The sequence below is a fragment of the Xyrauchen texanus genome, chromosome 13, assembly GCF_025860055.1.
Source record: "Xyrauchen texanus isolate HMW12.3.18 chromosome 13, RBS_HiC_50CHRs, whole genome shotgun sequence".
NCBI lineage: Eukaryota > Metazoa > Chordata > Actinopteri > Cypriniformes > Catostomidae > Xyrauchen > Xyrauchen texanus.
Window position 1 is genome coordinate 13281036 of NC_068288.1, and position 25000 is coordinate 13306035.

General features: G+C 41.0%; 1 protein-coding gene across 5 annotated transcripts in view; it reads right to left on the minus strand.

Moving 5' to 3' along the window:
* LOC127654132 (inositol polyphosphate-4-phosphatase type I A-like) overlaps positions 1–25000 on the minus strand; it is an 83558-nt gene that overhangs the window by 13817 nt on the left and 44741 nt on the right. For 2 of the 5 annotated variants that reach the window (XM_052141147.1, XM_052141144.1), the window contains exons 13-23: positions 24934–24951; positions 21888–22074; positions 18515–18730; positions 15957–16098; positions 8876–8911; positions 8456–8628; positions 4031–4154; positions 3570–3837; positions 3345–3442; positions 3146–3258; positions 1482–1636 (exon numbers count right to left, since the gene is read on the minus strand). In XM_052141147.1, the coding sequence (XP_051997107.1) occupies positions 1482–1636; positions 3146–3258; positions 3345–3442; positions 3570–3837; positions 4031–4154; positions 8456–8628; positions 8876–8911; positions 15957–16098; positions 18515–18730; positions 21888–22074; positions 24934–24951 (1530 nt within the window). Of the gene's footprint in view, positions 1–1481; positions 1637–3145; positions 3259–3344; positions 3443–3569; positions 3838–4030; positions 4155–8455; positions 8629–8875; positions 8912–15788; positions 16099–18514; positions 18731–21887; positions 22075–24933; positions 24952–25000 lie in introns of all 5 variants that reach the window. The other 3 variants (XM_052141148.1, XM_052141145.1, XM_052141143.1) reach the window with 2 other exon arrangements.

Consider the following 25000-nt stretch of genomic DNA (forward strand, 5'->3'; position numbering starts at 1 on the left):
TGGATAAAGAAATGGGAGAGTTTTGGGGAAACTGCAAAAAAAAAAGTTAGGAGCTGTTTCAAATTGTGAATTTCCATTACGCACGGGTATGGCGACTGGCAGGTATGTGCAGCAAAAGTGTGTAGCAAAGTTTAAAGTCGGCGATGTGCAGGTGCTTAACGTGGCGGAGAGTCTCTTTTCCCCCCGAACATTTTGTCCGAAATATTGTACTATTTATATCTGAATTTGTTTTCGTGAAAAAAGCATCGATCCCAAGACCAAAATCTATTTCTCTACAAAGAAACATCAGGTCTGTCTTCAAATCAGTAGCCGAGAGATTAGGAGGGAGTTTGAGGAAAAAAACATATAATTTCATAGGCACAGAACATCTGGCAAGCAGACCACCAAACAAACAAACAAACAAACAAACAAACAAACAAAGTTTTATTAGTTTGAATTCTCATCACACTCTACAGGAGTGATTTATTTGTGTTTGCTGCGCTCAAAGCGTGGACAGAGACGGGGAAAGACTGAAGGATGGAGTTAGAAAGAACAAACATTCTGTGTCCCTAAACAAAAAAAATGTATATAAAAATAACAAACATATTAGGCCAAGCCGCAGAGAAATAAAGACAAGCAAATGTAACTGCCAACACCACAAATCTACAAGCAATGAGAGAGGGATAATGTGCATGAAAGAAAGAAATAGAGAAAGAAAAAGAAAGTAAAAGAGAGAAAGAAAAAGAAAGTAGAAGAGAGAAATAATGAAAAAGAAAAAGAATGAATGAAAGAAAGAAAAAGAAATGGAGAAAAGAGAAAGAGAGAAAGAAAAGAGAGAAAGAAACTGAAAAAGAAATAGACAAAGAAAAAAGAGAGAACAAAAGAAAAAAGAATGAAAGAAAGAGATTAATTAAAGAAATGAGAAAGAAAAAGCGAAAGCAATAGAAGAGAATAAAGAGACAAAGAGCAAAAGAAAAAAGAAATGGAGAAAAAAGAAAGAGGAAAGGGAGAAAGAACAAAAAAAGAAAGGATGAGAGAAAGAGATCTAAAGAAATAGAAAGACAAAAGAAAAATGAAAAAGAAAGAAAAGAGAAAGAAAAGAGAAAAAAGACAAAGAGATAAAGAATGAATAAAAAAGAAAGAAAAAGAACAAAAGGAAAAAGAATGGGAGAAAGAGATATAGAGAAAAAAAGAGAGAAAGAAATAGACAATGAAAGAGAGAGAGAAATAAAGAAAAGAAAGAAATAGAGAAAGAAAAGAAAGAAAAAAGCAGAAAAAAGAGACAGAGCAAAATAATGAAAGAAATAGAGAAAAAATTAGAGAAAGAGAAATAAAGAAAGACAAAAGAAAGTAAGAAGAATGAAAGATAAGAATAGAAAGAAAAAGAGAAAGGAAAGAAAGATAAGAGAAAAAGAAAAGAGAGAAAGAGAGAGAGAGACACTGGACAGACTCCCCCAAGCCGTGCAGTTCTTGTGATTTAGGCAGTTGTTCAGGTGTCTTACCTGCGCATGCAGTCGAGGGCCTGTGTGAACACCTGTGGGGCCATACTGTGCTCGTGCTGCAGGATCAGACACTGCTCCAGAGTCACTGACATGGCAGTGCGGTCCTTCGCACTTTTACAGCTGGTGAAACGCACTCCGTTTAGTCGCCGACAAATCTGAGCACAGAGGTGTTGATGAGAATTACAATAGCCAAATACACTTAAAGGTGCACTCAGTAACCTTTTGTTCGTGTCATCTTGGACTTACAGCGACACCTAGTGGTGTGGATGCAGCATCATTCAAAATCAATAGTTTTCAGTTGCAGATGCGATTGTAGAAATTCACTATTCACAATCAGCCATGATTCAATTAATCCAATAACAAGACGTTACTGAGATTAAGCGAGTAGTTTTCAGATGGTCATGTGATCCTAAAATGGCAGCCCCCATGAGGGCGGCCCTGCCCCATGTAGAATAAAACAGCTTTTGTAAGGTTACATCTCATGTGAGTGCTCATGATTTTGTACATATGTTTCAAAATTACTATTAATTTCTTTAGGAGTAAAACTTTTTAAACGGGGAAAATATGACTGAGTGCACCTTTAAAGAAAAAATTCACCCTAATGTGAGAGTGATGAGGAGGAGGAGGAGGAGGGTGTGGCCGGGCCATGATTGAGCACGGCCGGCACTGAATCAGCTGATCAGCAGGAGAGCGAGATAAGGAGCAGCCGGAGACGCCGTTGGTCCACCCCACCTCCTGTGGACCTGGGGGAGAGCGAAAGGGCGAGCAAAGACAGAGAGAGTGGAAAGAGAGAGAAGAACTTGCTCGCCGGTTTCCGGACGCGCTGTCGCCCAGTCCTCAACTGCTCCTCTACCAGCTCGCTCCTCCCCCGGTGCACGGCAGCGAGTCCTCCGGCCCCTGGCGGACAGAACTGTTCCGCCCCTTCTCGACAGACGGCCGCGGTTCCTCCGGCACTCGGCAGTGACCCCTCCGTCCCCAGGCAGACGGCCACGGCGAGGATTCTGCGTCAGCGCATCTCTCCACCCTCCCGGGTTTCGCACCACTGTAACAGTTAAAGGGCGGGCGAGGAGGCGGCGGGAACCGGCTAAACATTAAACTTAAGGTTTAATGTAAAACTCAACTTAAAACAACATAAAACACAAGACAAACAGACACACACAACACGGCTGGGTGCGTCTCTCTCTCTCCCTTGAACCGGCGTCTCCGGCTGCCCCTTATCTCGCTCTCCCACTGATCAGCTGATTCAGAGCCGGCCGTGCTCCATCACGGACCGGCCACGTCGTTCTCCTCGTCACAGTGAGAATATAACATACATTTTATTCAGTTCATCGCACAAAGTGATTGTATAGCTTCAGGAGACCCTGTGAAGACTTTTTAAAAATTCAACATGGTGAAATCTAGATGCAAGTGCCCTTTGAAATGGATCAAGAACAACTAATAAAAAGCTGGCATTGTGCTGTAACACAAGAACTCACTTCTGTGTGAACTTGAGGGGAACAACTTCAAACAAACAAACTAAATAAATAATGACAAGTTTGATTAAAGCAATTGCAAAAGTGCTAGTCTTGTTTGCAGATGCCACTTTGACATTTCATATTTAGAGGTTGGCTTAACTATCCAGATACTTTTGGGGCAACTGACTGTTGCATTAGCTATCGTGTTACCTCTGCAGCCTGCCACAAGATGTCTACATTTTTATTTTTCCTAGCATGAACATTCTGACCAAGGAACCGCAACAGCTCTGGGAGACACGTCTGACTTCGAGAGCTTGGAAGACCTGAGAGGAAGAAAGAGGGTTGTCATTTTAAAGCAGTAATCATTTCATTTTTGCTAATACATCGAGAGAAACTTCGAGTGACTTACAGTCCTCTGGTAAAACTTCCTTGAATTGCTGGTAGTAAGAACTTAGTCGCGCCAGACTCTCCACGTTGATGAGTTCCTGAAGAGATGTGTCTCCAAACCTTCAACACAAACATTTCAATTTCAAATAGAGACCTCAAATGCCGTATGACTATAAACATTGTGATATAATGTTTTTTTTATGTTATGTAATCACTCTAACGGCTGATTTATATAATCAGGACTCACTTCTCAGCGAGTGTTTGCTGCTCGTTGATGCCCACGTTGAACAGCACCGGCTGTACCCGCAGCAGCATGCCACTCTGAATCTCCCTTGGCAATGCGTCAAACATGCTTCCCGGGAGTGGAATGCGAACGTTAAACCCATCGCGATTTCCCGTGATCACCGGCAGCATGTCAGGGGAAGAGGTAGAGATGGCCTGCGTCATCTTAAACGTCACGTTCCGGAGATCCATTATTCCTACACTCATGTCCTCTAACATGGCTAACTCCTCTCCTGCGATGAACACACAGAACAGATGAAAACCCAATGGGACGTGTGAATCATAATTGACACTTCAACTCGTACAGAGATAACGAATCTGCATTGTGTCCTAAAGAATAACATCGGAGCTTCAATTTGGTGAAGTGGTTGTGGAAGCATGCGCATACATGCTGTTGTATGCATGTGTAAGTGAGGGTCTTTTTACCGTAAGTACTTAATAGACACTCAAACTGAGCAAGCAGACCGATGGTGTAGAGCTGTCTCAGGAAGCCATCATCACGAAGACAGTTTCTCAGTTTAATGATGAAGCCACAAATAAGTGCTGTGAGCTTAAGAGAGGGAGAAAGAAATGTGAGAAAGTGGAAAGAAAGGGCCTAATGGTCACGTTAGTATTATTAATGAGGGATTTCTGCAGGCTGTCTTGAAGGAGTAGTTCTATTATGTATCTCACTATCATGTAGTTTCAATCCCATACTACCTTTGTGTAGAGCAGAGGGGGGCATGGCCGGCTAGAATGACGATGGAATAAATTATTATTATGGGATAAAGGCTGCTGGTAATAACAGTTCGAGAGAGAGAGAGAATTACGTGCAGCTGCCCTGTATGTGTTTGTCTTTATTTAATTAAATATGATTTATATTGTTAAGCCGGTTCTCACCTCCTCCTTTCCCTTAATCCCCTTTCATTGGTAAAGAAACCAGGGAAGGAGGAGGGATGCCCGTCGCAGAGTTCTCGACACTGCCGTCCACCCAGGGAAGCGTTGCTGCCATCCGCCGGGTGATGGAGTAGCCCAACCAAGGGGAACAGACGGCATCCGCGGGGTGAGTGGGGACTGGATTCCACGACCACCTGGAGCGATGGAGATGCTGCCAGGGATGGAGGAGTGCCCTGACATCCCCCAGAAACATGGAGGGGTCGAGAGAAGACCACCGTCCACGAGGGGAGGAGGGAAGCGACTCCCCGACCGCCTGGAGTGAATTGGCCGCTGCCAGGGGCGGAGGAGTATCCCCACGGGTCGCCGGGAACACGGAGGGCGTTCTGACTGCTGGAGGTCGGAGGTTTGACTCCGGTCCACCCGGGAAGGACCGGCTGTCGTGCGCCTGATGGCGCATCAGAGAGATGAGTGAGCTGCTTCTCTCTCTCCTCTCTCTGTCTCTCCATGATGGCCTTTTCTCTCACCTATTTTGTTTTTTGTTGTTGTTGATTTTCCCCACCTGTGTCCTCAGGAAGGCGGGAATGAACAGTCAGCAGACAGGGCGCAAGGCAAGCCCCTCCCCAGGGAAAGGGTGGGGGATTTACTTCATGCCGGGGGCTCCCAGGACTGAGGCAACGCTGGGAGGAGTGTAGAGCAAAGGGGGGCGGGGCAGGGCTGGAATGACGCACACCCGGTCCCCAATCAGCCTGATGGGGCACGCGAGGGATAAAGGCGACCAGTGACTGACATTTCGAGAGAGAGAGAGAATTATGGGCAGCTGCCCTGTATGAGTTTGTCTTTTTATTTAATTAAATATTATTTATATTGTTAAGACGGTTCTCAGCTCCTCCTTTCCCTTAACCCCCTTACACTTTGTTTCTTAAGCAGAAAAAAAGTAGATGTTTAAATGAATATCCATCTTTAGAATACAATGACAGATAATAGGAACTCACTTTAAGCCTAAAAAGACCCCAAAAGTATCATTAAATAGTCAATGTGACTCTGCATCATACTCCAAGTCTTCTGAAGACATTCGATAGATTTTGATGATATACAACCAGAAATACATGTCATTTTTCAGTGAAAACCTTGATGTCTATTGTGTGTTCAATGGCTCCATGAGAGAAGTTCGTTCATGGTGGCTCGCATGTTCATGGAAGAACGTGCGTAGTTAGATAGGCATGCACCGATACCACTCTTTCTCTTTTGATGAGATACCTGAAATCACTCGACAATGGTGGTGTTTCGGGTCATTTTGACCCGCCATAGGAAATGAGTAGTAAATATAAAATAAAATTACGGAGATTTATTTATTTATTCATCAAATAAAAATCAATAAATCAGACAATGCAGAACACAACCACACATAAATGAAGGGATGAGACACATACAGGTTTTTTGTAATTTATTTGTGATCTCTCATTGACTTCCATTGATTTCATATCAGGCTAATGATATTATTCCAAACTCTACCCCTAATCATCACACAAACATATGCACATTACTAGATCAACATAATTTGACCCATTATTATTTTACATTTGGCCCTCACAAGTGTAGACAAACCTGTCTATATGTACCAAACACACCACACAGGTCGAAGTCTGAATCTGACCCTTGTGAGGCAAAGTTTATGCTAGAATTTTGATATAAAGGAAATAAATGAAAGGCAACAAATGGCGTGGCAAGAGATTTGACTGTGACAGCATGGTCAGGTTTAACAGCATATTGGAGCATCATTGCAAAACCTAACATTTCAACACAAGTGGTTTCTAAAAAATGCTACAATTTGAAATTATACACGGCACACAATTATACTTTTTTTTTTTTATAATGTCTACACTCACCTAGAACTTTATTAGGAACACCTGTACACCTACATATTCATTTGATTATCTAATCAGCCAATCTTGTGGCAGCAATGCACTGCATAAAATCATGCAAATATGGGTCAGGAGCTTCAGTTAATGTTCACATCAACCATCACAATAGGGAAAATTGGTGGCATGATTGTTGGTGCCAGACAGGCTGGTTTGACTGGTATAACTGCTGATCTCCTTGGATTTTCATGCACAACAGACACTATAGTCTCTAGAGTTTACTCAGAATGGTGCCAAAAACAAAAAACATACAGTCAGCGGCAGTTCTGTGGACAGAAACACATTGTTGATGAAAAAGGTCAACGGAGAATGGCCTGACAGGTTTGAGCTGACAGAAAGGCTACAGTAACTCAGATAACCATTCTGTACATTTGTAGTGTGCAAAATAGCATCTAAGAATGCAAACACATCGAACCTTGAGGCGAATGGGCTACGACAGCAGAAGACCATATTGGGAACTATTTTTAGGACCATACTGTTCCTAATAAAGTTCTAGGTGAGTGTATATATATCCAATGCATAACTTGTGATAATATCAAGAAATTACATTTGTTACAACATTGGGTTAACAAAATCAGCCAATGCATAGAGCACTGGAGCCATCTACTGGACATACTTGTCATTTCATGTAATTGTTTTTTTATTCCAGCAGATGTCACCCCCAATGCATGATAAACTGGGATATTTTGACACTTTCAATTTACTAAAATGTGTTATAAAAATTTGCTTATTTTATGTGAAACGTGTAATTTAGAGCTAAATAAGGTCTAAATACTACACAAATCTACTTTAATATTTTTACACACACACACACAGACACACACACACACACACACACACACGTAGTGTTTCCATGTTTTATGGGGACTTTCCATAGACATAATGGTTTTTATACTGTACAAACTTTATATTCTATCCCCTAAACCTAACCCTACCCCTAAACCTAACCCTCACAGAAAACTTTCTGCATTTTTACATTTTCAAAAAACATAATTTAGTATGATTTATAAGCTGTTTTCCTCATGGGGACCGACAAAATGTCCCCACAAGGTCAAAAATTTCGGGTTTTACTATCCTTATGGGGACATTTGGTCCCCACAAAGTGATAAATACACGCTCACACACACACACACACACACACACACACACACACACACACACACACACACACACACACACACACACACACACACACACACACACACACACACACACACACACACAAAGTAAAATATTACACATCAATGTTCGGGGTATTTTTGACCCACGAACACGAGTGTGACTCACAAACAAATGTTTTAAAAGGCTTTAATTTTATTTCTGAACACAGTTTAGAGCTAAAATAACAACATTAGTTCTCATGTCTCATGCCAACATGCGTGTCACTGTGAACAGCCTTTTCTCTACACTCATGAACTCTATGCTTTCAGAAGACTTGGAATAAGGCTTAAGTCACATAGACTACTTTTATGATACTATTGGGTCCTTGTATACACTATAAAGTGAGTCGCTATCAGCTGCCATTGTTTTGGAAAGATAGGCTGGTATATTCATTAAAACAGTGGTTCTCAACTGGTTTTGCTTTGGCACCCAGATTATAAATTGGACATTAAGTGGCAATCACCATAATAAAAAACATAACCTGTATTTAATGTATCCTGGTTCGGAGTGTATTTTATCTTGCATAGTTTTGTTCAAGGTTTTCAAGTATAATGCATGTGTCAGGTGACACTGTTTTTGTTACTGGTGTTTAGATAGAAAGGGATGGGTGGAGCTGAGCAGGCCGCTCAAAATATAAACATCAATGTTTTGACAGTGCCTGAGAGGCATAGTGTTTATAATTTTGGGGGATAAACCCACGAATGGCTTATTTATAGTTGTCAATGAACAATAAAGTGGGAAAGTAGAACGTTTTTAACATAAAAAAAAGTTGCACACTTTACCTTTAAATGAACATTAAAATGAGAAAGCGTGTGACATGCGAAATTGAGTTGTCTTTCGAGTCGCCTAATGGAACGCTACCTTACTGTGTTTGGGTGTGTGTGTGAGAACTAACTGTCTGACAGAAGACCACATCTCGGCGGTACTGCAGGCTGAGGTCCATAGCGATGGTGGGTGCGCTGTCTTGCATGAGCAAGAAAACCATCGACTTCTTGGCTTTGTCACTCATCATGGCCACACACTCCGTCAGAGTCGTTAACAGGGGATAAAGGGCCTCACTCCACTCACCTGACACACACACACACAATCAGCTATGTTTTTAAGTATCGAACACCACTATCACATATCCATGCATCACTTTAAAAGTTAACATGGACACACAGTGGCATGTTATTAAACAGTGGCAATGACAGAAGGTTTACATCAAGTAAAACCATTAACAAAAGGATGAAAGACAACAGATGCGAGATAAAAGTGAACAGTGCTGAACATCTATTTTGCAAAAGCGCTTAAGCTTAAGGGCAGAGGCTCTTACCTGGGTAACTTTCCTCTCCACTGCTGCTGTTGCCATCTAGAGGGGCGGAGGTGCAACATGCAATGGTTAACTTAGCGAGCGCAACCAGCACAGCACAGACAGCTCACACAAACGTTGGGCCATTCTGACTCAATGCATTATATGCAACTTAAAACAAGCAAAACAGCAATGTAAAAACAAGCCATCTTTATCTCCTCAAGTGCAAAGTGGTATTTTGCAATGGTCTACCCAGAAACAGTCTAATAAAGTCAAAGAGGAAAATGATTTACATCTGCCTGGCAAGCAAATCATTTCATATTATATAATGGTAAAGACTGTAAATTACTGCATTCTGACACTGCCAAGTGACTAACTGGCACAGAAAGGCAGCCTGTGAGCATGTTAACCAGCCAGCCAATCAAATATTTGCACTCAGTCACATGTTCACAGTAGGCAAATATGCTGGGTCAAACAACAGAACGTTCCAGAAACATAGACATGGCACATCAACAGATATATTACACACACACATTGGCATGACACTGAATTCACTTGGATCTCAGTTCTTCCATACATTCATGTGGATTTGCTTTGGCACATATAAATACAAACAGATAAACAAACAAACATATTACTAGACTCTTTAATATCAGACAACGTACAGAGTGGATTAGAGGCAGAAGAGATTCAGGCCACAACAAGTCATGTAGAAACTAATATACAGTGAGGAAAATAAGTATTTGAACACCCTGCTATTTTGCAAGTTCTCCCACTTGGAAATCATGGAGGGGTCTGAAATTGTCATCGTAGGTGCATGTCCACTGTGAGAGACATAATCTAAAAAAAAATCCAGAAATCACAATGTATGATTTTTTAACTATTTATTTGTATGATACAGCTGCAAATAAGTATTTGAACACCTGTCTATCAGCTAGAATTCTGACCCTCAAAGACCTGTTAGTCTGCCTTTAAAATGTCCACCTCCACTCCATTTATTATCCTAAATTAGATGCACCTGTTTGAGGTCGATAGCTGCATAAAGACACCTGTCCACCCCATACAATCAGTAAGAATCCAACTACTAACATGGCCAAGACCAAAGAGCTGTCCAAAGACACTAGAGACAAAATTGTACACCTCCACAAGGCTGGAAAGGGCTATGGGGAAATTGCCAAGCAGCTTGGTGAAAAAAGGTCCACTGTTGGAGCAATCATTAGAAAATGGAAGAAGCTAAACATGACTGTCAATCTCCCTCGGACTGGGGCTCCATGCAAGATCTCACCTCGTGGGGTCTCAATGATCCTAAGAAAGGTGAGAAATCAGCCCAGAACTACACGGGAGGAGCTGGTCAATGACCTGAAAAGAGCTGGGACCACCGTTTCCAGGGTTACTGTTGGTAATACACTAAGACGTCATGGTTTGAAATCATGCATGGCACGGAAGGTTCCCCTGCGTAAACCAGCACATGTCAAGGCCCGTCTTAAGTTTGCCAATGACCATTTGGATGATCCAGAGGAGTCATGGGAGAAAGTCATGTGGTCAGATGAGACCAAAATAGAACTTTTTGGTCATAATTCCACTAACCGTGTTTGGAGGAAGAAGAATGATGAGTACCATCCCAAGAACACCATCCCTACTGTGAAGCATGGGGGTGGTAGCATCATGCTTTGGGGGTGTTTTTCTGCACATGGGACAGGGCGACTGCACTGTATTAAGGAGAGGATGACTGGGGCCATGTATTGCGAGATTTTGGGGAACAACCTCCTTCCCTCAGTTAGAGCATTGAAGATGGGTCAAGGCTGGGTCTTCCAACATGACAATGACCCGAAGCACACAGCCAGGATAACCAAGGAGTGGCTCTGTAAGAAGCATATCAAGGTTCTGGCGTGGCCTAGCCAGTCTCCAGACCTAAACCCAATAGAGAATCTTTGGAGGGAGCTCAAACTCCGTGTTTCTCAGCAACAGCCCAGAAACCTGACTGATCTAGAGAAGATCTGTGTGGAGGAGTGGGCCAAAATCCCTCCTACAGTGTGTGCAAACCTGGTGAAAAACTACAGGAAACGTTTAATTGCAAACAAAGGCTACTGTACCAAATATTAACATTGATTTTCTCAGGTGTTCAAATACTTATTTGCAGCTGTATCATACAAATAAATAGTTAAAAAATCATACATTGTGATTTCTGGATTTTTTTTTTTAGATTATGTCTCTCACAGTGGACATGCACCTACGATGACAATTTCAGACCCCTCCATGATTTCTAAGTGGGAGAACTTGCAAAATAGCAGGGTGTTCAAATACTTATTTTCCTCACTGTAAGACCTTGTTGCCATAGCAGCATGCAGCCTTGCTAAGGGTGAACAGGTGACAGGGTGTGTGTGAAAGTTAAATAGAAAGGGGTGATAACAAGAGAAAGACAGAAGACAGAGGATGTGCATGTAATGTGTGTGAGCCATTACAGATATAGACACAAAATGTCCAGGCAGAAGGAAATGTAAAGCCACAGGCAGAAACACATCACATCTGAAACTGCAAAGACTTAATACTAAAAATACTAGAAGTTCCGTTGCCGGACCAATTAGTCAACCAGTCGCTCTTAAGGAAGCCCTGAATAATTAGGGTCAACCAGACCTGGATCAGTTGTGTGTTCACACAAGATGCGTTCTCGTGTTAACAGATAGACAGCGTGCAACAGAAATATTTTTAACTTGACACAGCATTTTAAAAACACAACACTCACGGTGCAATGGTCAGAGTTCAATATACATTAAGCAGAATCGATAGCAATTGTGAGATAATGTTGATTATCACAAAAAAAAAATGTTTCGTTACAGTGTGGCACTTACAATGGAAGTCAATGGGGTCGATTTTTTGAGGTTTAAAAAGGCAGAAATGGTTGTTTAAATACGGTCGTTTTTGGGTTTACTGCATTACGTTGTCAGGGTAACGAAGTTGTATAATTGGATACAGCATAAAGGTGCACTACAGTCATTTTTTTCCTCCAATAAAAAGTTTTACTCCTAAAGAAATGAATAGTAATTTTGAAACATGTATAAAGTCATGAGCACTCACATGAGATGTAACCTTACAAAAGCTGTTTTATTCTACATGGGGCAGGGCCGCCCTCATGGGGGCTGCCATTTTAGAATCACATGACCATCTGAATACTACTCGCTTAATCTCAGTAACGTCTTGTTATTATCACATGGATTAATTGAATCATGGCTGATTGTGAATAGTGAATTTCTACAAATCGCATCTGTAACTGAAAACTATTGATTTTGAATGATGCTGCATCCGAGCAAAAAGGAACAAATAAAAAGACTCAACATCTTAAATCTTTTGTTGCTCAAAACTATCCTCACAAAACACCTGGCAAAAAAGGGAGACTTTTAGATTATGCATAATAATGAGGACATAAACTTACAGCAGCCGATTTAAAGTCCAACAGTAACGGTCTTGAAATGTATTGTTTAGTCGTAGTTTTAGTTTTCTTACAAAATATCCTTTAGTCAATATTTTTTTATGTGAATTAATTTGAGTCAATTTCACGCTAACTAAGACGGCGTACAATTTTTGTCAATAAAAATTACATACAGTATTTTAGTTGATAATAACTTGTTAAACAAAAAACTAATATTAAAACGTTTTACGTTTAACAAAATGTAACACAAATGCATTTATTAATTTAAACATCTATAAAAGATAAACAAAAACATAGAATAAAAATAATAGTAAAAACTGTCCTTATGACAACCTGAGCTCCTGAAAAGCATAACATGGGTATCCTGAAGTATTAGCCACTTTCCTTAGCTTTGTCTTTTATCAGCTACTTGAAGAACTCGGCTCTTTCTGCTCACATAGCCTCAAACGGGGCAATCCCCAGTATCCTATACTGGATTATTAGAATTTTTGGAATATTGAAGATAATTCTTCCTCTAAAACACTTTTCTCGTCATATTTTCGTAAGCAGTATGTTTAAATGAAAATAATTACAATAATTGTCATTGTGCGCTTATTTCATGTTGTCTTTGTTACTGTTAACAAAATCAAAAACCCTTTGTCAACCACTGTGCTGCACACTAGTGTGCCGTGAAAGATTGTCAGGTTTGCCGTGGAAAATTATACAATTCCACAAAATAAATAAATTCATGAAAAAAAAAAAAATTATAATTTCAGGGATCCAAACTTCTCACCTTTTACCGTTTTGAAACTATGATCGGTCACTTTTGTGATTGTGAAGAGCAATAATTAATGTGCAAAAGTGAGTGATATTTATACGAGTAAAGGTTCATCACATGACTCGCGTCAGCGCTGCAGAATACACTGAAGTCTATGAAGTGAGTGATATTTATACGAGTAAAGGGTCATCACATGACTCGCGTCAGAGCTGCAGAATACATTGAAGTCTATGAAGCAAGTGATATTTATACGAGTAAAGGGTCATCACATGACTCGCGTCAGCGCTGCAGAATACATTGAAGTCTATGAAGCAAGTGATATTTATACGAGTAAAGGGTCATCACATGACTCGCGTCAGCGCTGCAGAATACATTGAAGTCTATGAAGCAAGTGATATTTATACGAGTAAAGGGTCATCACATGACTCGCGTCAGCACTGCAGGACACATTGAAGTCTATGAAGTGAGTGATATTTATACGAGTAAAGGGTCATCACATGACTCACGTCAGTGCTGCAGAATACATTGAAGTCTATGACGTGAGTGATATTTATACGAGTAAAGGGTCATCACATGACTCACGTCAGTGCTGCAGAATACATTGAAGTCTATGACGTGAGTGATATTTATACGAGTAAAGGGTCATCACATGACTCGCGTCAGTGCTGCAGAATACACTGAAGTCTATGAAGTGAGTGATATTTATACGAGTAAAGGGTCATCACATGACTCACGTCAGTGCTGCAGAATACATTGAAGTCTATGAAGCAAGTGATATTTATACGAGTAAAGGGTCATCACATGACTGGAGTCAGCGCTGCAGAATACACTGAAGTCTATGAAGTGAGTGATATTTATACGTGTAAAGGGTCATCACATGACTCGCGTCAGCGCTGCAGAATACAATGAAGTCTATGAAGTGAGTGATATTTATACGAGTAAAGGGTCATCACATGACTCACGTCAGTGCTGCAGAATACATTGAAGTCTATGAAGTGAGTGATATTTATACGAGTAAAGGGTCATCACATGACTCGCGTCAGTGCTGCAGAATACATTGAAGTCTATGAAGTGAGTGATATTTATACGTGTAAAGGGTCATCACATGACTCGCGTCAGCGCTGCAGAATACAATGAAGTCTATGAAGTGAGTGATATTTATACGAGTAAAGGGTCATCACATGACTCACGTCAGTGCTGCAGAATACATTGAAGTCTATGAAGTGAGTGATATTTATACGAGTAAAGGGTCATCACATGACTCACGTCAGTGCTGCAGAATACATTGAAGTCTGTGAAGTGAGTGATATTTATACGTGTAAAGGGTCATCACATGACTCACGTCAGTGCTGCAGAATACATTGAAGTCTATGAAGTGAGTGATATTTATACGAGTAAAGGGTCATCACATGACTCACGTCAGTGCTGCAGAATACATTGAAGTCTATGAAGTGAGTGATATTTATACGTGTAAAGGGTCATCACATGACTGGAGTCAGCGCTGCAGAATACACTGAAGTCTATGAAGTGAGTGATATTTATACGAGTAAAGGGTCATCACATGACTCACGTCAGTGCTGCAGAATACATTGAAGTCTATGAAGTGAGTGATATTTATACGAGTAAAGGGTCATCACATGACTGGAGTCAGCGCTGCAGAATACACTGAAGTCTATGAAGTGAGTGATATTTATACGTGTAAAGGGTCATCACATGACTCACGTCAGTGCTGCAGAATACATTGAAGTCTATGAAGTGAGTGATATTTATACGTGTAAAGGGTCATCACATGACTCGCGTCAGCGCTGCAGAATACACTGAAGTCTATGAAGTGAGTGATATTTATACGTGTAAAGGGTCATCACATGACTCACGTCAGCGCTGCAGAATACACTGAAGTCTATGAAGTGAGTGATATTTATACGAGTAAAGGGTCATCACATGACTCACGTCAGTGCTGCAGAATACATTGAAGTCTATGACGTGACGTCACACCAAAGTGTTTTTCACACACACGTTTCTGCTTCACCAATGATGTCTTTGAGAGTACTAATCAACAATAAATATTTTAAAACTCTCCAGATTTGTGAAGAGACATTGAATGTCTCATAATTTCTTTTAATTAAATATTACGTTATTGTTTATGAATATCAGAGACCCCAGTTATTGAACTCGCTTCTAAACATAAACAAGTCATTTTATTACTTTCTGCTATCAAAGCAATTGCAAGCTTTTTTTCTTCATCTGCTTCCTGTCTCTGTTGTTCATCTGTTCTCTTCATGAATAAATAAATGCATATTCTGCTATATACTCGTCTTGTAAGTTCACGATTAAAAATGAAAATGTGAAAGAAAATAAAAGCTATTAAATGTCTTATTATCATTAAAATATGAAATTAATATGACAGGTAATAATAGATTATGAAGGAATTTTTACGACCCTGTCTGTCAATATGACGGACGACGAGAAGGTCTAATTGTTTTGAAATTTTTGCAAAGCCAAATTTCAAACATTACAAGTAAACACGCTACTAAGATGGACTGAAAAGATGGACAAGTTCTTGAAAAGGAAAAATATTGACGATGGTTAGCCTATGTGGGATAGTGCTGTGCCGTAGAATTGTTTTAGTCATAAAAAGTGTGCCGTGGCCGGAAAAAGGCTGAGTAGTGACCTCATGCTACTGTCCAAAAAAATTTCAATTAAAAAATACATAGATGAGAAAGGGTGCAAACGAGAAAGAGAAAAGCACCTACATGCATGTGAATCTGCACTAGTGTGGCATGCAGGGTTCAGATTAGGTGGTGAGGATGAAGATGGTGATGATGATGATGGGGAGGGTGACTGTTGTTGTGGTTCAGGGACTGAGGAAGACTCCTCCACGCAGACAGGGTTGATCCAGAAGGCTTGTTTTCTCATGTTACCTTTCTTACTGGCGCCGCCCTGCTGGTCAGCCTGAAACATGTCCTCACTGCTGCTGCTCTGCAGTCGGTCCCTCTGCAGCAACTTGTCCACGCGCTGGATTATACACTCCAGACTTTTGTCAACATTCCCCCACACCTTTCCCTATAAAACACACAAACACCAAGGAGACTGAAGACAAATTCTCTTAGAGATTCTCTTGAAGTGAACGAGATTGCAACCTCCTGATGAATTTCTGGATAAAATTCGATAAGGCCTTTGCTTCCCTATAAGATTGTCCTTGACACTCTGCCCCTTTTACATGGCCCGTGCCATGATTGCTCTTTGTCAGACTGTCCGATATGATCAATGTGAGATCTTAGGTTAAAGCCATGGCACACTGTGTGACATTAAGTAAGACTGTGCAATCCGCATCGTAGCTGAGACTTTGGTTCCAATTGTCTCGACTGACAGCACTGTGTGTTTTATCTCATCTGTCTGAAAAATGAAGCTCAATTTCTGACTTCATCAGACGCTAAGATTAATTGCAAAGATAATTAATCAGACACTGGAGAACATGTCTCAATAAGTGATCAAAGACTACCGATTTTGGGAAATCTTTTAAAATCCATAAAATTTGTCTCAGACGGCACAATTGTGTCCAAAACCGTACAAAGTAAACCCAGCTTTAGGTCAATGAACTGTATTTACTGAACTTCTAAAGTGTGAGCTTGTGTGAGCAAATGTTTTGGACCCCGTTTACACCTGTATAAAATGGTTAGTTCACCCAAAAATGAAAATTCTCTCATCATTTACTCACCCTCATGCCATCCCAGATGTGTATGACTTTCTGTCTTCTGCTGAACGCAAACAAGATTTTCAGAGAATTTCTCAGATCTGTAGGTCCATAAAAAGTGAATGGGTGCCAACATTTTGAAGCTCCAAAATCCACATAACGGCAACATAAAAGTACAACAGACGACTCTGGTGGCTTAATCCATATCTTCAGACATGATAGGATAGTTGTGGGTGAAAAACAGATCAATGTTTAAGTCCTTTTTTACTATCAATTCTCTTCCCTATTCGTGTTTTTGATGAGTCACATCCTTTGTGCATATCGGCCCCTAATGGGCAGGGAGGAGAATTTATGATCAAAAATGACTTAAAAATGTATCCGATTCGTGGCCACACCTATCATATCACTTCTGAAGATATGGATTAAAACACAACGTTATATGGATAACTTTTATGCTCCTTTTATGTGGATTGTAGAGCTTCAAAATATTAGCACCCATTCACTTGCATTGTATGGACTGACAGAGCAGAAATATTCTTCTAAAAATCTTCAATTGTGTTCTGCAGAAGAAAGTAAGTCACACACATCTGGGATATCATGAGGGCGAGTCATTTTCATTTTTGGGTGATCTATCCCTTTAAGCACTGTGAATTTGTAATTGGATTGCCAGAAATGGATGTTGATACCAGGTGTAAATTTAGCTTTGAAAATGGGCTTGTAAACAAAGGGTTTAAAATTTAATAATGCATCTCGACTAACTCATTAACCTCTAGTTTTAAATCTCATACTACAATGATTATTGTAGTATGTGAGTGATATCGCATCACATGACGCGAGTCATGTGATGACCCTTTACACGTATAACTATAACTCACTTCATAGACTTCAATGTATTCTGCAGCGTTGACGCGAGTCATGTGATGACCCTTTACAAGTATAAATATAACTCACTTCATAGACTTCAATGTATTCTGCAGCGCTGACGCGAGTCATGTGATGACCCATTATTTATTAATTTTTTTAATTTATGAGGCAAGGTCGATCTGTTAATTGTTTATACGTTGATAAAATGTTAACAAAAGGTTAATCGTAATCTTAAACTCACAACGTTTTTTCCAAGACAGTGTCAATAATCCAGCACAAAACTCAGTGCATCTAGTTTTGTCAATTATTGTTTGCGAAAATGTATACTTCCATGGCATTTAGCCACAATGCAGCAGCTCTCAGCTCTGTCTAGGGTGGCCAGACGTCCCGTTTTTCCTGGGACAGTCCCGTATTTAAGGACATTTTCCTAGTATCCCGACAATGATGAGTGGGCTTGCGTGAAAAGCATTGTAACTCTTCCTATTGCTGAGTGGAACATGAACAAGACGGCCGTGTCTGATAGTCTGACAGACCCTTTTCGTGAGCTGGAGAGCAAAACCATCAACTTCAGAGACTTAGCCAAGTTCGTAGAGTTTTATGCCTGTCTGGGACATCTGCATCTGTGGAGGCTGTGTTCTCGTTAATGAACGACTTGAGTCTAACAGTCATGAAGGCAATGGTTTTCATACGTCTTAATTTTGGACTGGACTGCTCTGCATTATATGATAAACTCTTGAAAGACAAGCGCACACTGAAAAAAATGGCTGCCAGCGAAAAGTACAAGGTGACAACAGTTACAGATGCGGATGCACCCTCTATTTCACATTGATCTGCGCCTAGGTAAGGATACGTCATTTTTGCTGGGAGGGGGCTGTCCCGTTTTCCCCAAGCAGGAATCTGGTCACCCTAGCTCTGTCTTACCCACTCTTCCTCATGCCAATCAACATGAAGAGATGAGCGACTGTTTCTGCCACTCCATTTGGCCAGCAGAGTGTCCTGATCATTCCTCAGCATCACCTGCTCTGAGTCAGCCGATGGGGAGTTTTTAGAGGCGATGTACTCAGGTCTAGCTGCGTTCAGGGCTTGCACTGCAGATGCTAGCAGCTTACAGTCACACACCATCACCAGCTGTCGTGTCTGAGAGTGAGAGAGAAAGAACAGTTTAAAGACAGTTCAAATATAGGCATCCCTATACGTTATATACAAAACAATCTGTTGTTGGTCGCTTTACATGTTGGTCCCCTATCCTGTATACTTGGGCAGTTCTTAGATTAAGCTTTAAAGTGGAGCAGATAGTTAAAAGTGTAGTTATGCAAGGCTTTGAGGTTTTCAACCACACAGTACATGTACATGTAATTTCTTAATCATGATTTACACATTTCATCAGGTTTTTTTGAAGACACAGTGTCCAATTTCAAGGACAAATGGAGAATTTTGAAGCCTATACATCTGCATATGGCTGCCTCTTCAGCAAGACATCAATGCCTATTTTTCATCATTACACCCTTGGCCCCGCCCACTGGTGCTCAGTTACACAGGTGAAGAGGAAAGAGGGCCTGTCATGGGAGATTCATCTACACCAAGGGTTTTCAACAGGGGGTCCGCTAATTATTGTTTGATCCACCTTGGTGGCATTTGTGATAATCACTCACTCGCACGTGAGTGACAGGAGTATGAATTATTGACATGTTGAAGTCCTTCGCAGCTGCATGCCAAACCTTAGTGTGACTAAACAGCACTTATCAGCCGTAGACGTCTGTCTGTCGGTCTGTTTCTTTCTTTCTTTTTGGAGGCAGTTTGGCACAGGGACTTACAGGGGAATTTAAAAATGTCACTTCATGTCAAAAATGTTGCAGGAACCTGCTGTACATCCCTGCTGAAAAGACCAGCTAAAACCAGCTTAAGCTGGTTGGCTGGTTTTAGTTATCAGGTTTCAGAGGGGGTTTGAACACTTTTTAGCTGGTCAGGCTGGGAGACCAGCTAAGACCACCCTGATCAGCTAAGATCAGTATGACCAGCTAAGGCCAGCTAAAGCCAGCCAACCAACTTATGCTGGTTTTAGCTGGTCAGCAGGGCAGCATTTAATGATTATTTCAATGGCTTTGCAATGTAAACATCATGAAGTATGTACATTAATGTGGTAGCCTACCGTCCATGTTTTTATAGACATAAAACACAACACTCAATTTTATACAATATGTAACGGGGGTCCCGGCTCCATCTCTCTACCCACCAAGGGGTCCGTGGCCTGAAAATGGTTGAAAACCCCTGATCTACACCAAAGGGGACTTACACAAGACACCTTCATGTGCCTATCTAGATTTAAATGTTTTCTACACTAGACAAACGGCTTTGACCATTGTCATACATCTTGCGCAACTTTTAGACAATGCAATGTCAAGTTATAACTCTAAAAAGGAGACCTCCATCCCGTTTCATCTTGCTGTTTGCTGTTGAGCTGTATTGACTGCATCCTGGACCATTTATGCACCCATCTGTGCATAAGTAAACATGCACTATATGGACATCTTTGATCATTTTGGTGCATTTCCAGCTATGTGCACCATATTTTAAGAGCAGTACAACTTTTAAAAACACATCTCATTCTGCTGCTGCCACTGACTAGGAGAAGCACATGCCTTTGTGTGTGTAAACAAACATGTAAGATGTAAGATGTGAAGACCAGCATCTCTGCTTTGGGCTGTTGAAGCACCCAACATCACCATGGATTGTATTACGTTTGTGTATTGAAACATTTCAGCGTGGATTGCTTGTGAACCAGTCACAATATGATTCAAGCGTTGCAAAGGAACTGTTATTGAAAGATAGAGCAGTTAAAACACTATTGGACCGCAAAATATTTAATATGACTGTTTGATAGTTTATGGTCCTGCTTGAGTGAACAGTTTAATATATTCAGATGAAATGTGTTGGATGTGGGTTATATGCTAATCTTCAAATGTAATTTTATAAATGCATTTTCTTTGGATAGTGCTTCAAATATGGCTTTATTGGAAGGGCTGCACGATGTTAGCCAATCAGAACAGTGGGTGTTCACATTGAAGCCTTAAAGGGCCAGAGAGCTTAAAACCGATCATTTCAGACAGAGGGCCAGAGACAGGGTGAAACATTATTATATATTATTAAATGATGACTGTTTTGGTGCAAAAAAAAAAAAGAGAGTATGTAATGACCCCTTTATAAGTAGAAGACGGTGTCCTTAATGTTATTAATGAGGGAAATTAACTATTGATTTAAAGTTGTTAATTCTAAGAATAGAAACACTGCCATAATTTGATTACAAAATATTCAATATATAAAAATGGTTGGTTGCACAAGAGCTTTTTTTTGCTGCTATTTGTTTGTCATGACTCTTATTGGCTTATTATGACTCTAGTGCGTACTCCGGGTAGGGAAGGAGGTATTGCCCCAAGTGAAGGAGTTCAAGTACCTCGGGGTCTTGTTCACGAGTGAGGGGACAATGGAGCGGGAGGTTGGCCGGAGAATCGGGGCAGCGGGGGCTGTATTGCACTCGCTCTATCGCACCATTGTCACGAAAAGAGAGCTGAGCCGGAAGGCAAAGCTCTTGATCTACCGGTCAATTTTCGTTCCTACCCTCGCCTATGGTCATAAAGGCTGGGTCATGACCGAAAGAACTAGGTCGCGAGTACAAGTGGCCGAAATGGGCTTCCTCAGAAGGGTGGCGGGCTTCTCCCTTAGAGATAGGGTGAGGAGCTCAGTCATCCGTGAGGAATTCGGAGTAGAGCCCCTGCTCCTTTGCGTCGAAAGGAGCCAGTTGAGGTGGTTTGGGTATCTGATAAGGATGCCCCCGGGGTGCCTCCCTAGGGAGGTGTTTCAGGCACGTCCAGCTGGGAGGAGGTCTCGGGGAAGACCCAGGATTAGGTGGAGAGTTTACATCTCCACACTGGCCTGGGAACGCCTCGGGGTCCCCCAGTCAGAGCTGTTTAATGTGGTTCGGGATAGGGAAGTTTGGGGCCCCCTGCTGGAGCAGCTGCCCCCACGACCCGACTTCAGATAAGCGGTTGAAGATGGATGGATGGACTCTTATTGGTGGATTTTCCTCATCAGGATCATAGACAGGATCATCACCAAGAATTCCACTACTAAAGATGATTTGTTTTTAATTACGTTGAAAACAAGTGGAGTAATGGGTTCAACAGAAGCATATACAATCGATGAACAACCTAGAGCTAACAGTAGGCTTGTCTTTCAATGTTTCAAAGTTATAGTTAATAAATCAGGTCTGTTGAGCTTTACGCTTACTGATACCCACCTTATCCACCAGGATGGCAAGGGTTCTCTCCATGCCGTTAGCAGAACGCTCCTTTGCAAAGCGGGACAGGCGCTCAGCGTAGTAGCTGACCTGAGTCTTGAGTGTGTTGATATGGGAGATGATTTCTTTGGCACGAACAATATCCTGAGGGATATAGACGATGGATTGGGAGCTGGAGAGAGCACAGCTGCGGGGCCAGAAAGAACTTGATTACTTCAAGACACGGCATGCAAGCATACACAGACCACTACGTACCACTACAACAACAGACAATGAGAAGCACTTCATTCAGACAGTGATGCTCCACAGACTTTGAGAAGCACCAAACACTTTGGGTCATCAATCTTGCTTTTTTAAAGCACAGAGGAAGAGAAGTGCTCAGGGATGAACAAACAACAAGGTCAACTGTGCTCCAGGAGAATGGTGCCATCAGTTCTCAGAATGACAGAGCAAGCGCTACTGTGTAATACAAAGGAATGGTAATAGTGGAGTGTGTCCGTCCATCTTCGTTGAACAGACAGCACCATTTCCAGAACCATGTATGGTTGGGTGAATCTCACAAAACCGGAAAAGAAGAATTTATATTTTGCATGTAGAAAACCAAGCCTATGTTTAGTATTATTATTAATCATTTCTTTCTTTTTTTTTTTGTTGCTCTTTTGGCATGTGAAATAATCAGTACCCTAATAGGGCTAGATTTTTAAATTGTGAATCATTTATGCATCGTGGTAGAATTTATGCAGATTTAAAAAATTAACAAAAAGGAGGCCTGGTTAGCTCAGCGAGTAAAGACGCTGACTATCACACCTGGAGTCGCGAGTTTGAATCCAGGGCGTGCTGAGTGACTCCAGCCAGGTCTCCTAAGCAACCAAATTGTCCCGCTTGCTAGGGAGGGTAGAGTCACATGGGGTAACCTCCTCGTGGTTGCTATAATGTGGTTCTCACTCTCGGTGGGGCGGGTGGTGAGTTGTGCGTTGATGCCACAGAGAATAGCCTGAAGCCTCCACACGCGCTAGGTCTCCGCGGAAACGCACTCAACAAGCCTCATGATAAGATGCGTGGATTGACGGTCTCAGACATGGAGGCAACTGAGATTCATCCTCCGCCACCTTGATTAAGGCGAGTTATTACACCACCACGAGGACTTAGAGCGCATTGGGAATTGGGCGTTCCAAATTGGGGAGAAAAGGGGAGGGGAAACAATGACGAAACAGAATACATTTCATTGCTGTATTACAGTTTTCTTTATGCAAAATATCATTTATTTTCTTCTGATTTCACTGTGAAATGTGATCCGGGCATGTTTTTGCGAGTTTCACCCAGTTATTGTACTAGACCAGAATAGAAGAATAACAATTGACCAGAGATTCTGAATGATGTGGATAGATCCAACAGGAAGCACAGATATATTCAGTGCACATCACTAATATTGGCACCTTTGCTAAATTTATTTATTGTTTATCATTTTGATCTTTCATTCAAATTTTTCACAAAAATCTATCCTCTAATGAATATCAAACAATTGCAAACACAACACAAGTTCTATCAAAAAAAAATAATATTTTAGTCAAATACTGAATATGTGTGTGAACCCTTTTATTCAATACTTTGTGCAATTTCCCTTTGCCAAGATACCAGCTCTGAGTCTTCTCCTATAATGACTAAGGGATTGGAGAACACATGGCAAGTGATCTGAGACCATTCGTCCATACAGAATCCCAACAGATCCTTCAAATTCTGAGGTCTAAGTTGGTGGACTCTCCTCTTCAGTTCACCCCCTAAATTTTCTATGGGGTTCAGGTCAGAGGACTGGGATGGCCATGGCATAACCTTGATTTTGTGGTCAGTGAACCATTTTTGTGTTGATTTTGATGTGTGTTGGATCTTTGTCCTGCTGGAAGATCCAACATGGCCAATTTTAAGCTTTCTGGCAGAGGCAGCAGGTTTTGATTTAGTATCTACTGTTATTCGATAGTCCATGATGCCATGTATCTGAACAGGATGTCCAGGACCTCTGGTATAAAAACAGCCCCACAAAGTTAAATATCAACCACCATATTTAACCGTGGGCATGAGGTCCTATTCCATATGGCTACCTCTCTGTTTCAGCAGAAAAGCTCTATTTTTGTTTCATCTGACCATAGGACCCCGTCCCATTTGAAGTTCCAGTAGTGTCTGGCAAACTGAAGACACTTGAGCTTGTTGTTGGATGAGAGCAGAGGCTTTTTCTTGAAACCCTCCCAAACAACTTGTGGTGATGTTGGTGACATCTGATTGTGGTTTTGGAGACTTTCTGACGCCAAGACCGAACTAATTTCTGCAATTCTCCAGCTGTGATCCTTGGATATTCTTTGGCCACTCGAACTATCCTACTCACGAGACAATATAGACACACGTCCTCTTCCAGGTCGATTCTTAACACCTCCAGTTGATTGGAACTTCTTAATTATTGCCATGATGCCAGAAATGGGGTTTTAGCTCTTTTCTTATTGCCACTTCCCATTTTGAGAAGCTCAACGACCTTTTGCTGCACATCATAATTATGTTCTTTGGTCTTACCAATTGTGATGGATTACTAAGGGAATTTGGCCTGTGTGTTACCTCATATTTATACCCCAGTGAAACAGGAAGTCGTGGCTGAACAAGTCAATATGCCTAGTCACCTAGATGTACTAAAAAATATAAAATATGAATGTGAATATACTTCAGATATATTTTACTTATAAGAATTTGAAGGGGTGCCAATAACGGTGACGAACGTGTTTTGGAGAAAAATATTTAATTATGGGATTTTTCCTCACTTTCAATTGTTTTACTTCAATTAAAGTTGAGATTTTTGTGAATATTTTGAATGAAAGACCAAAAGGATAAACAATAAAAAATTCACAGCCTCATTTTGCTCATATTTACCAAGGGTGCCAATAATAGTAGATGAGTGCTGGGATGGGATGACAGAATCATGGAGTAATTAACATTTGTTCATGCAGAGAATGTAAATCAATCACTAAAAAACAATAAACATAAAAATAATACCAAACAAACTCACCATTCCTCCTCATAAATGCTGATTAGAAAGCAAAAACGTAATGAAAAATTATGAAAAATAAACTAAA